Source organism: Diplotaxodon limnothrissa, linkage group LG5 (assembly GCF_057381915.1).
Source record: "Diplotaxodon limnothrissa isolate DT_005_m linkage group LG5, D_limnothrissa_male_GT1.1, whole genome shotgun sequence".
Lineage (NCBI taxonomy): Eukaryota > Metazoa > Chordata > Actinopteri > Cichliformes > Cichlidae > Diplotaxodon > Diplotaxodon limnothrissa.
This window is the reverse complement of record NC_140600.1, coordinates 8,308,886-8,322,736: the sequence shown is the minus strand read 5'-3', so window position 1 is coordinate 8,322,736 and position 13,851 is coordinate 8,308,886. Positions and strand designations below refer to the sequence as shown.

At 41.9% G+C, this 13,851-nt stretch overlaps 1 protein-coding gene across 1 annotated transcript; it reads left to right on the top strand.

Annotated features, from left to right (window-relative positions):
• The first annotated feature begins 8,195 nt into the window (after nucleotides 1–8,195).
• LOC146631554 (uncharacterized) lies at nucleotides 8,196–9,644 on the top strand. Its single transcript, XM_085353761.1, has 2 exons — nucleotides 8,196–9,318; nucleotides 9,403–9,644. The coding sequence occupies exons 1-2, from the start codon at nucleotides 8,196–8,198 to the stop codon at nucleotides 9,642–9,644; spliced, it is 1,365 nt and encodes a 454-aa protein (XP_085209887.1).
• The last annotated feature ends 4,207 nt before the right edge of the window (nucleotides 9,645–13,851 follow it).

Below are 13,851 nucleotides of genomic sequence, written 5' to 3'. Positions count from 1 at the left end.
TATTAGGCCAATTTTCTTATATATGTTTTTGACCTGGGGGTAGAATTGATTGTGAACTGCAAAGGGAAAATGCTTATAAACTTGCAAATTAAAAACATGATGCATTTAAGGAAACCCCTTTTAAATTTTATTTAAGAATTAGTTCCACTGTGCGATGGCCGAATCTGTTTCTTTTCATGGAGATAATTTCCCCTGCCTTCCCCTCACATGGAACAGAAGAGGCTGGAGTGCACAGAAACTGTAGAGATGCAGGTATACGGTCTTCCCGGGCCTCACAGACTATCATCTAAAAAGAATAAACAAAGTAAATTGCTGCACATTTTGTAGAATACCATTTTAAGATTATTTTTAAAATAAAATACATTTTTTATAACATTAAAAGTAAAGAGTCAAATGGAAGTCTTTCTAAAGTTATTTAATGATATTTATATTATGAAGTAGACTTTTGACATTTTAAGTTTCACGCTATTGGACAATCTCGCTGACTTGCTCCTTATGCCGCAGTCGTCTTCTGCAGCATAGGGGAGTAAACAGTTGGTGGGAGGGCTGATGTTGGACAGCCATGATGCTAGTGGCTATCCCAATCCAGAGTGAGGTGCAAATGTCCTGTAGACTGGGTAGAGAGCTGCCAATAACGCACTCAGCGGACCATACAATCCTCTGGAGGGCTCTGCGGTCGGACGCGTGGCAATTTCCATACCAGACTGTGATGCAGCGGGTTAGGGTGCTCTGTATGGTACCCCTGTAGAAGGTGTTAAGGATGGGTTTGGGGAGGCGCACCTTCTTCAGTCGTCTCTTGAAATGCAGGCACTGCCGAGCTCTTTTTGTCACTGATTTGGTGTTACTGGTCCAGGACAGGTCCTCTATGAAGTGAACACTGAGGAATCTGGTGCTCTTCACTCCGTCTACAGTGACACCAGCAATGCTGAGCGAGAGATGGACAGCCTCGGTTTTCCTAAAGTCAACAATCAGCTCTTTTGTCTTGTCAACATTGAGACATAGATTCTTGTCCTGCCACCAAAGCGCCAGCCGCTGCACCTCCTCCCTGTATGCCGCATCATCATCATCATCCCTGATGAGTACCACCACTGTGGTGTCATCTGCAAGCTTGATAATGTCGTTTGCTTTTGTTATGCCCCCCCCAAACCCACCACCCAAGAAAGAGCAAAAACAATGTACTTTTAAAAGTGCTATGCAGCCATTTATTTACATCGCCAGTGAGCAATGCAAAAATAACAAACAAAGAAAATCCCTAAAGGTACTCAAGCTTCCCGATTAAAAACAAAAATCCAACCAAAAGAGAAAACTGAGTCAGCAGAAAGGGCTTCATACCACTACTAGGCTGCTGCAGTGGACAATACATACACAGTGAGAAAGGCACGAAAATGCTACTTTACAAAGCTACTCACAAATATTTACGACGGAAATGCTCAAGCGCCAGACACACACATCGGGTTATACATGCAAGTTTTCAGACAAAGACACTAAGTAAGCTTGGAAGGACAGGCTGTTTGTTGGGTGGTGGAGGCTGGAGAGAGGGGACCAGGGGGTTGTCATCTGGTGGTTAAGTACTGGTGTGATCAACCAATTATTCAATCCCAGAACAGAAATGAATTCCACCCAATGACATAAGAGGCTGATTATAAAAATGATCCATGCACGCCTTATGACCTACAGCACGTACAGTTAACACAGCTAAATGGCCGAGAAATTGCAAAGTTCCTTTTGAAATAAAGCTATTCAAAGTCATTTAACTGGGACTACAATAATAGCAATGTTAGCCAGCAAACAAAACGTTAGCACTAATTAACATAAGCTCCTAGGTGATGGTACTGTTTCAAGTTCTCTCATTGTTTGACATGTAGGGCAGATATTTTGGTGACACTGAGATCAGCCAGACACTAAACAGCAGTGTAATATCAACGCTAGATTAGATGTTTTCTAATCCGATAAACTGAAATGATTCCAGTTTAGAGAAGATGTTTGTCGCCTGTTTGTTTGAGTGACAGGAACAGGAAACAGTGGCTGGAAATGACTGTTGTGTTACATGAGGGTAAAGAAGGGCTTTAAGCACCTGGGTAAAAACTGGACCCATGATGAAACACTACAAGTACAAAATATTCTTCAGTTTTAATATGTGACCATACTGTGCAGACTCTATGGTAAATAACAGAGATTGAAACTTTACTGATAATTTGTCCAATTTAAAAAATGCCCTCTTCCACAAATGTCCTGTGACACACTCATTGGCTAAAAGAATGATGATGTCACACACATTTAGAATCATACCACCAATCTGATCCTTTGATCCTTTGATCCTTAAAACCCATAAATAGGGGTGAAAAGCAACCACTTTTAGTCCGTTATTGGCAGCATTTAAGTTCGCAGCATTCGAATCTTCGCCAGAGAAGCATTTCAAAACTTTTGGTCAAAGGAGCTTTTGGTCAAAAACTTTTGGATCCTTTGCAAAGTCAGTGCATCCAGACCTCAACATGTCTCAAAGAGAAGATCCAAACGGACAAGAAGTTGACCCCTACGCTCTTCCCTGGGATCAACCACTAGACCCTTACCTCTCCTCTCTTCCTTGGTGTGAACAGGTAGAAGTAGAGGACAAGCGCTTGGAAGAATTAGAGAATGAAAATCTCGTCAGCAGAGAGAAGATTGTGTTATTGACACAAGAAAATGAGAAAAAGAGCGCCGAATTTAAAAAGCTGTCCTACCAGCTTCAAGATAAGGAAGCTGTTATTGATGAGAAACAATGGGAACTCCTAGATAAGGACAAAAAGATCCAAGAGCTCCAAGCAAAGCTTGATGAAGCTCTGCAAAAAAATACAGAAATCCTCCAACAGAAGAAACAAGAGGACAGAAAGCAGAAAGACATGAAGTTTCAACTCCAAAACACAGAGATACAACACAGAGTGCTAAAAGCAAGGCTTGATTACCAACTGAAAGCAAATGAAGATCTTCGTCAAGAGAAGAGGCAACATGAGATCAAGCAAAAAGAAATGGCTTGCAAGCAAAAAGACATGGAGTGCCAACTCCAACAAATACAGGAAAAAGACAGGATGCTGCAGGCAAGGCTTGATAAGACACTGCACAAATATGAGGAGTTGCTGCAAGAGAAAAGGCAACATGAGATCCAACAACAAGAAATGGATTTCAAGCTTCAGACCACCAAGAAAAAACACCAAGACTTGCAAGGAAAGCTTGACGAAGCGCTGCAAAAAAATGAAGAAATCATCCAAGACAAAAACAGCTGGAAAGGAAGCAGTAAGACACACAGTACCAACTCCAACAGATGCAGGGAGAAGAAAGGATGCTGCGGGCAATGCTTAATAACACACTCCAAAAATATGAGGAGTTGCTTCAAGCAAAAAAGCAACAGGAGATCAAAGAAAAAGAAATGGGCTGCAAGCTTCAGAGCGCTAAGAAACACAGCGAAGGCTTGCAAGGAAAGCTTGACGAAGCTCTGCAAAAACATCAAGAAATCTTTGAAGAGAAAGAACAGCTGGTCATAAAGCAGAAAGAAGAGAAACTTCTTCTCCAGGACTTTGAGAGGAAAAACAAAAGCCTGCAAGAACTTTATAACAAAATGAAAAACAAAACAACAGAACTGGTAGCAGAAAATGAAAAAGAGGAGGCAACATCTAAACAACTGAAAGAAAGGTTGGATGAAAAAGACGCCAAATTAGAAGCAGTGGAGAAAACGTGCAAGAAACTTGAGCAGCAAAATAGAGAAACAATCGATGAGCTGAGCACCCTGATCCTAGAAAAAAAAGTGCTCGTCGAAAAGCTGCTGCAAAAGAAGAAAAAACGCTTCTGCTTCTTCCGGAGGAGGGACACTCCTGCTTTTACTACTGCTGATGAAACCTCGTCTTCCTCCACCTCTGCTCCAGCTTAATTTTCCCCTCTCCGCATAGTGCTTGCTCAGAGGGGATTGTTGGGGTTTTCTCTCCTTTTTCTCTTTGCTCCTTTCTATCCCTTTCCATTACCCTCGTCTCTACAACACCCCCCCCCCCCTTCCATTTCCTCCATATTTTAATAAACACAATTGGCTCTATTTTACAACTGTCTGATTAGTGTCTTCATTCAAGAATGAACTGTCGTTGTCACGGTCTGGGGACCAAGGACTCGTCTGTATTTTGTGTTTGGCTGACCCTGGACTTCATAACAGCATCACAAGGTACCCCTGTACGGTACCCCTGTAGAAGGTGTTAAGGATGGGTTTGGGGAGGCGCACCTTCTTCAGTCGTCTCTTGAAATGCAGGCACTGCCGAGCTCTTTTTGTCACTGATTTGGTGTTACTGGTCCAGGACAGGTCCTCTATGAAGTGAACACTGAGGAATCTGGTGCTCTTCACTCCGTCTACAGTGACACCAGCAATGCTGAGCGAGAGATGGACAGCCTCGGTTTTCCTAAAGTCAACAATCAGCTCTTTTGTCTTGTCAACATTGAGACATAGATTCTTGTCCTGCCACCAAAGCGCCAGCCGCTGCACCTCCTCCCTGTATGCCGCATCATCATCGTCCCTGATGAGTACCACCACTGTGGTGTCATCTGCAAGCTTGATAATGTCGTTTGCTTTTGTTATCAATCACAAGCAATCACAACATTGAATCATCACAAGTTGGAGCTGGAGGTGCAGTCGTCGGTCAGCAGCGTGAAGAGTAGCGGGCTCAGCACACATCCCTGGGGGGACTCCTGTGCTCAGTGTGATGGTGTTGGATCTTATATTTCCAACCTGTAGTGTCTGGGGTCTATCAGTAAGAAAGTCCAGGATCAAGTTGCAGGTGGAGGTGATAAGTCTGAGCAGGTCCAGCTTGCTGATCAGCTGCTGGACAATGATGGTGTTGAATGCTAAGATGAAATCATTGAGCAGCATTCTTAGATGGGCGTTGCATTGATCCAGTTGTGATAGGGCTAGGTGGAGGGCCAATGAGATCGCATCGTCCATTGTCTTCCAACTCCGAGCCTGTAGCTGTCTTTGGTACAGGTATGATGGTGGTGGTGGTTTTAAAGCACTGTGGCACAACAGCTTGACTCAGGGAGATGTTAAAGATGCCCACTAGGACATCAGTCAGCTGGTCAGCACGGGCTCAGAGCACGCGTCCAGGTATATTGTCTGGTCCAGCAGCTTTGTGTGGGTTGACTTTAGTGAGAGTCCTTCTCACACTGGCCGTGGACAGGGACAGCACTTGGTTGTCTGGCGACGGGGTGGCCCTCTGTAGTCCATCTTGCATCCCATTTAAAGAAGTTCGTGTTCGCACTGCGCTTGGATGTCCTGGCCTCTGAGGTTAAGGTGTACGGCTCCTGGTTGTCAACTGACCAATTTATCATGGCAAAGCCTGTGGTGGACAAAAGATAAGAGGCTGATTATAAAAATGATCCATGCACGCCTTATGACCTACAGCATGTACAGTTAACACAGCTAAATGGCTGTGAAATTGTAAAATTACTTTTGAAATAAAGCTATTCAAAGTCATTTAACTGGGACTATAATAATAGCAATGTTAGTGCTAATGTTTGTTTGCTGGCTAATTAAAATAAGCTGCTAGGTGATGGTACTGTTTCAAGTTCTCTCATTGTTTGACATGTAGGGCAGATATTTTGGTGACACTGAGATCAGCCAGACACTAAACAGCAGTGTAATATCAACGCTAGATTAGATGTTTTCTAATCCGATAAAATGACATTATTCCTGTTTATAGAAGATGTTTGTCGTCTGTTTGTTTGACTGACAGGAACAGGAAATAGTGGTTGGAAATTACTGTTGGTGTTACATGAGGGTAAAGAAGGGCTTTAAGCACCTGGGTAAAAACTGGACCCATGATGAAACACTACAACAAGTACAACATATTCTTCAGTTTTAATATGTGACCATACTGTGCAGACTGCTGATGAGTTACACGGTTACATTTCATTAATCATTGTTAAACTAAAGTGGTAAGCAGTTACTTTATCCTTTCACTTAAAATTTCCAGGAAAAACACTACCTTGGCTACTTTTGTGCTTACATTTGATCTATGCTGGGTCACTACTTTTGCACTATAATGCTGCTGCTGACACCTTGGTTCACACTGACAACTAGAAAAAAGCTGATAGGAAAAGAAGGATGGAAAATGCCTGGAATTTAGTTACACTTGCAAATACTGCTTCCTCCAAACTGCAAGCATCAATAAAATGTTACAGTATTGTTTTCTATATCTGTGCATATATCCTTATTGGTAGTTTTCTCGAAATAGAAGCTCTTCATTTAAAAAAAAAAATCTCTGATAACATTGCTGAAGCTAGCGCCCACCCCTACTGCGCGTACTGCAAATAGAAAACTGATATATACTTACATCATGGAGCAGTTGATGTCTGGTTTCCGACAAATACAGTAAAGAGGTGCGTTCTCCCCCTCCATACCAGTGTTCTCAGGCACTGCTACATGGTCAGTGTCAGACACTTCACTGTCCTACAACATACCACATAGAAATGACATGTATGTAGACATGCTAATTATACCTGGCTAAATGGATGCAGTAACAAAATGTTACTTAACTACTCTAGTTATTAGTTTCCAGATGTGTGCAGTTGCTCCAGTCTTACTGACAGTATACCGTTTCAAACACCAGTGCCAACATTTTATTTTTTAAATCTTAGTATGATTCTGCACCAAGACTTGTGGCCTGTTGCTCGGTAACTTATTGTCTGACTACATTAACTACAGTTCATAAACATCATTCATTTTCTCCTACTTATTTTATTCAGGTTGTATTCCAGCTGTCATAGGGCAAAAGTACACCCTGGACAGGTCGCCAGTCTGTTGGAGGGTTATTAGAGAGACTCAGACAACCACTCACACCAACAGCCAACTAACCTAACCCCGCGCATGTCTTTGGAGTTCAACACCAGTCTGGCCGAATCACAGATAAGCAGGGTGTCTGTGCTGCAGAGCACAGCTGTGTCAGAGACTCTCGACATCAATGTAGCGTTAAGGATGCGGAGCGATGGGTGCACTAACACAATGTAAATATTAAAGTTCTCGCCATTGTTCGTATTATTGCAACCATATCTCGAGTCTAGCTTACCCTAAAAGTTTGGAGAGAATTGGTCTGTTAATAAACGCGATCGATTGTTTGGGACTGCTCTAGCAATCACGTCGCATAAACAACTCTACTTCCGGTGGGAAAACTAATTAAGGGTAAAGTCGCACTAATAACACCTACCACTCACGTTCATAAGCATACACTATGATCACTTCCACGCAGTAACGTTGTAATAAATGTAATCCCCGGTAAAGTCAATTAGCGAACACTACTGGCATGTAATGCCAATGGCGACCATTTCACAAACTGTAGAAAATGCTCAAAATGTTGTCGGCACCAAAAGTGAAGGGCTGACAGTTGTGTTTATATACGAACCGTAAGCGCTAATGTTGGTTAGCATCAGCTAAAGCGAGGAAGTTTGACACTTGCAGAGGCAGTGAACGCAGAGAGAGCTTAAAAACGCATTGTGGGGTTTTTTTGTTTAGTCTTTGCTTCGTTGCTTTGCTTCGGGATTTTTTTTGCATTAAGACGTTGCACACAAAATTACAGATATAACGGTGACTTAGCTGCTCGTTGGATAAACCCATGGATCTTAGAAAAGATCAACACTACTCGGATGTAAGCACCCGTGTATAACACAATAGGCAAAATTACGCTTGCTAACCTTTCCACATGACAGGCTTCACATTAAATAAACATTTTTTCAAATACTCACCATGATCTGAGACCGTTTAAATATTTTGTTCCTCTGAAAATATGGCAGTATGAAGCTAAACCTTTAGCTTGACGGCTAAAGCAATGCTAAGATTTACACGGAAACGATCAGCGGACATCGGTCTACATTCTTCTTCTATGGTAGCAGCCTGGGCAGAGTAACAGCCAACTTTAAACTGCGCCATCTGTTGGCACCAATTACAGTAGAAAACATTATTGCGACAACACGTTTTTGGGGGAAAATAACAGAGATTGAAACTTTACTGATAATTTGTCCAAGTTGAAAAATGCCCTCCTCCAAAAATATCACGTGACAACCTCATTGCCTTACAGAATTATGACGTCACACACGTAGAATCTTACCACCATTCTTTCCTTTGATCCTTTGATCCAAAAACCTATAAATAGGGGTGAAGAGCAACGACTTTTAGTCCGTTTCTCGCAGCGTTGATGTGTGCAGCATTGAACCGTTCGCCAGAAAAGCCTTTTGAAATATTTGGATCCTTTGCAATTGTAACTGTATCCAGACACAACATGTCTCAAACAAATCCAAAGGGACAAGAAGTTGACGCCTACACTCTTCCTTGGGATGAGCCACTAGACTCTTCCATTTCCTCTCTTCCTTGGTGTGACCAAGTGGAACTAGAGGAAAAGCGTTTGGAAGAAATGGAGGCTGAAGTGCTCAGAAACACAGAGAACATTAAGTTCTTGATGGAGGAAAATGAGCGAAAGAGCGCTCAACTAAAAAAGTTATCATACCAGCTTCAAGAAAAGGAAGCTATTATTGAGGAGAAACAACAGGATCTCCAAGACATGGACAAAAAGAACCAGGAGCTCCAAGGAAAGCTTGATGAAGCCCTGCAACAAAATAAAAAACTTGCCCAAGAGAAGAAACAAGACGGCATGAAGAAGAGAGGGCTGCACAGCAATCTCCAAGAAATGGAGCTAATGTACAGTGTAGACAAAAAAAGGCTTGATCGCACACTGCAAGAAAATGAAAAGCTCCTCCAAGAGAAAAGGCAAAAGGAGTTAAAAGAGAAAGAAATGCATTCCAAGCTTCAGAGCATCAAGCAACACAATGAAAGCTTGCAAGGAAAGCTTGATCAAGCTCTGCGACAAAATAGAAAACTCCTCCAAGAGAAGATGCAAGACAGCACGAAGAAGAGAGGGCTGCACTCCAATCTCCGAGACATGGAGCTAATGTACAGTGTAGACAAAAAAAGGCTTGATCGCACAGAGCAAGCAAACGAGAAGCTTCTCCAAGAGAAAAGGGAACAAGAAATCAAACAAAAAGAAATGGATTCCAATCTGCAGAGCATCAAGCAACAAAATGAAAGCTTGCAAGGAAAGCTTGATGAAGCTCTGCAACAAAATAAAGAAATCCTTCAAGAGAAAGAGCAGCTGGACAGAAAGCAGGGAGACATGGAGTGCCAACTCCAGCTCATGGAGGGAAACAACACGATGCTGCAGGTAAAGTTCGATGAGACACTGCACAAATATCAAGACCTGCTTCAAGAGAGAGAACAGCTGGTCGGTAAGCAGAGAGAAGAAAAACTTCTTCTCCAGGAGTTTGAGAAGAAAAACCAAAACCTGCAAGAACTTTACAACAAAATGAAGTTCAAAGCATCTGAGCTGGAAGGAGAAAATGAAAAGCTGCAAAAACAGGAGGCAACATCTAAAGTGCTGAAAGAAAGGTTGGAAGAAAAACAAGCCGAAAAAGAAGAAGTGCAGAAAAAATGCAACAAGCTGCAGAAGCAAAACACAGAAAAAATCGAGGAGCTGATCCTCATCCTCGAGAAAAAGCAGAAAAAGAAAAAACGCTTCTTCTGGAGGAAGAACACTCCTTCTTTCACTACTGCCAATGTCACCTCTTCTTCCCCCACCTCTGCTCCAGCTTAATTCCCCCCCCCCTCCTCCCCCCAACACCTCTCCCATCTCCCTCCCCTCTTTTCACAGTCACCCCCCAACCAGTCCCGACAGTTGACTGCCCCCTCTAGAGCCTGGTTCTGTCATAGGTTTCTTCCTTTAAAGGGAGTTTTTCCTATCCACCGTCGCCTCGTGCTTGCTCAGAGGGGATTGTTGGGGTTTTCTCTCCTCTCTCCCTTTACTTTACGCTCTTCTTTACATCCCACCCACCCCCACCTTCTCTTTTTTCTTAATAATTGAACAATAAAAACAATTGGTCACTAATTAAATGTGTCAAATCAGTGTCTTTATTCAAGAATACAAGAAATGGGTAATAGCTGCATGTGTGTTTGTGTGTGTGCATAATATGCATACTTTACGTGTTGGATCCAAATCCCACAAGGAATTAAATAAAACAAGAAGACAAACAAAAACAAATATTTCTCTCCCTTCCCAGGTCAGGAATCAGGATGAGGAAGAAATGAGGTCAGATCAGTGCAGGTTTTTGCACTACTGACATAAAGTTTCTGCTGATTAAAAAAAGTATGTCGATATTTCTGAAATACATTTGCAAACAAATAACTTTGACAACTTGTGTTTTTTCATAAAAGAAAAATCAGAGAGCAGAGCTGGTAAAACAGCTTAGCTCCGCAGGTTACAGGAGATCAGATGCCAAATACTTTTCATGACAGTCTTCGTTACTGCATAAATCTCCCCTTTTATCATTGATCAGTAAATCACTGCATATACATTCATCTAACCGTTATAATTTCATGAGTAAAGATTCTCAGATGACTGAATGGCGGTTTTAGTAAATGTTGAACTTTATTGTGATTTCTATTTTTAGAATCAATAGCACACATTTTGATTTCGTTTTGCAAGCTGCTGATTTCACACAGATCCACTGCCCAAACGTGCCTTTGAGTTTTTCATCATTTAACAAGAATAGGCTCAGGCAATCATTGTGTAATTAGGCTTTGGGAAGGTCTGGGGACAGGTATGATGATGGTGGTGGTTTTAAAGCACTGTGGCACAACAGCTTGACTCAGGGAGATGTTAAAGATGCCCGCTAGGACATCAGTCAGCTGGTCAGCACGGGCTCAGAGCACGCGTCCAGGTATATTGTCTGGTCCAGCAGCTTTGTGTGGGTTGACTTTAGTGAGAGTCCTTCTCACACTGGCCGTGGACAGGGACAGCACTTGGTTGTCTGGCGACGGGGTGGCCCTCTGTAGTCCATCTTGCATCCCATTTAAAGAAGTTCGTGTTCGCACTGCGCTTGGATGTCCTGGCCTCTGAGGTTAAGGTGTACGGCTCCTGGTTGTCAACTGACCAATTTATCATGGCAAAGCCTGTGGTGGACAAAAGATAAGAGGCTGATTATAAAAATGATCCATGCACGCCTTATGACCTACAGCATGTACAGTTAACACAGCTAAATGGCTGTGAAATTGTAAAATTACTTTTGAAATAAAGCTATTCAAAGTCATTTAACTGGGACTATAATAATAGCAATGTTAGTGCTAATGTTTGTTTGCTGGCTAATTAAAATAAGCTGCTAGGTGATGGTACTGTTTCAAGTTCTCTCATTGTTTGACATGTAGGGCAGATATTTTGGTGACACTGAGATCAGCCAGACACTAAACAGCAGTGTAATATCAACGCTAGATTAGATGTTTTCTAATCCGATAAAATGACATTATTCCTGTTTATAGAAGATGTTTGTCGTCTGTTTGTTTGACTGACAGGAACAGGAAATAGTGGTTGGAAATTACTGTTGGTGTTACATGAGGGTAAAGAAGGGCTTTAAGCACCTGGGTAAAAACTGGACCCATGATGAAACACTACAACAAGTACAACATATTCTTCAGTTTTAATATGTGACCATACTGTGCAGACTGCTGATGAGTTACACGGTTACATTTCATTAATCATTGTTAAACTAAAGTGGTAAGCAGTTACTTTATCCTTTCACTTAAAATTTCCAGGAAAAACACTACCTTGGCTACTTTTGTGCTTACATTTGATCTATGCTGGGTCACTACTTTTGCACTATAATGCTGCTGCTGACACCTTGGTTCACACTGACAATTAGAAAAAAGCTGATAGGAAAAGAAGGATGGAAAATGCCTGGAATTTAGTTACACTTGCAAATACTGCTTCCTCCAAACTGCAAGCATCAATAAAATGTTACAGTATTGTTTTCTATATCTGTGCATATATCCTTATTGGTAGTTTTCTCGAAATAGAAGCTCTTCATTTAAAAAAAAAAATCTCTGATAACATTGCTGAAGCTAGCGCCCACCCCTACTGCGCGTACTGCAAATAGAAAACTGATATATACTTACATCATGGAGCAGCTGATGTCTGGTTTCCGACAAATACAGTAAAGAGGTGCGTTCTCCCCCTCCATACCAGTGTTCTCAGGCACTGCTACATGGTCAGTGTCAGACACTTCACTGTCCTACAACATACCACATAGGACCACATTAGAAATGACATGTATGTAGACATGCTAATTATACCTGGCTAAATGGATACAGTAACAAAATGTTACTAACTACTCTAGTTATTAGTTTCCAGATGTGTGCAGTTGCTCCAGTCTTACTGACAGTATACCGTTTCAAACACCAGTGCCAACATTTTATTTTTTAAATCTTAGTATGATTCTGCACCAAGACTTGTGGCCTGTTGCTCGGTAACTTATTGTCTGACTACATTAACTACACTTCATAAACATCATTCATTTTCTCCTACTTATTTTATTCAGGTTGTATTCCAGCTGTCATAGGGCAAAAGTACACCCTGGACAGGTCGCCAGTCTGTTGGAGGGTTATTAGAGAGACTCAGACAACCACTCACACCAACAGCCAACTAACCTAACCCCGCGCATGTCTTTGGAGTTCAACACCAGTCTGGCCGAATCACAGATAAGCAGGGTGTCTGTGCTGCAGAGCACAGCTGTGTCAGAGACTCTCGACATCAATGTAGCGTTAAGGATGCGGAGCGATGGGTGCACTAACACAATGTAAATATTAACGTTCTCGCCATTGTCAATATGCTGTTGCGCCCTTGTTCGTATTATTGCAACCATATCTCGAGTCTAGCTTACCCTAAAAGTTTGGAGAGAATTGGTCTGTTAATAAACGCGATCGATTGTTTGGGACTGCTCTAGCAATCACGTCGCATAAACAACTCTACTTCCGGTGGGAAAACTAATTAAGGGTAAAGTCGCACTAATAACACCTACCACTCGCGTTCATAAGCATACACTATGATCACTTCCACGCAGTAACGTTGTAATAAATGTAATCCCCGGTAAAGTCAATTAGCGAACACTACTGGCATGTAATGCCAATGGCGACCATTTCACAAACTGTAGAAAATGCTCAAAATGTTGTCGGCACCAAAAGTGAAGGGCTGACAGTTGTGTTTATATACGAACCGTAAGCGCTAATGTTGGTTAGCATCAGCTAAAGCGAGGAAGTTTGACACTTGCAGAGGCAGTGAACGCAGAGAGAGCTTAAAAACGCATTGTGTTTTTGTTTTGTTTTTTTGCATTAAGACGTTGCACACAAAATTACAGATATAACGGTGACTTAGCTGCTCGTTGGATAAACCCATGGATCTTAGAAAAGATCAACACTACTCAGATGTAAGCACCCGTGTATAACACAATAGGCAAAATTACGCTTGCTAACCTTTCCACATCACAGGCTTCACATTAAATAAACATTTTTTTCAAATACTCACCATGATCTGAGACCGTTTAAATATTTTGTTCCTCTGAAAATATGGCAGTATGAAGCTAAACCTTTAGCTTGACGGCTAAAGCAATGCTAAGATTTACACGGAAACAATCAGCGGACATCGGTCTACATTCTTCTTCTATGGTAGCAGCCTGGGCAGAGTAACAGCCAACTTTAAACTGCGCCATCTGTTGGCACCAATTACAGTAGAAAACATTATTGCGACAACACGTTTTTGGGGGAAAATAACAGAGATTGAAACTTTACTGATAATTTGTCCAAGTTGAAAAATGCCCTCCTCCAAAAATATCACGTGACAACCTCATTGCCTTACAGAATTATGACGTCACACACATGTAGAATCTTACCACCATTCTTTCCTTTGATCCTTTGATCCAAAAACCTATAAATAGGGGTGAAGAGCAACGACTTTTAGTCCGTTTCTCGCAGCGTTG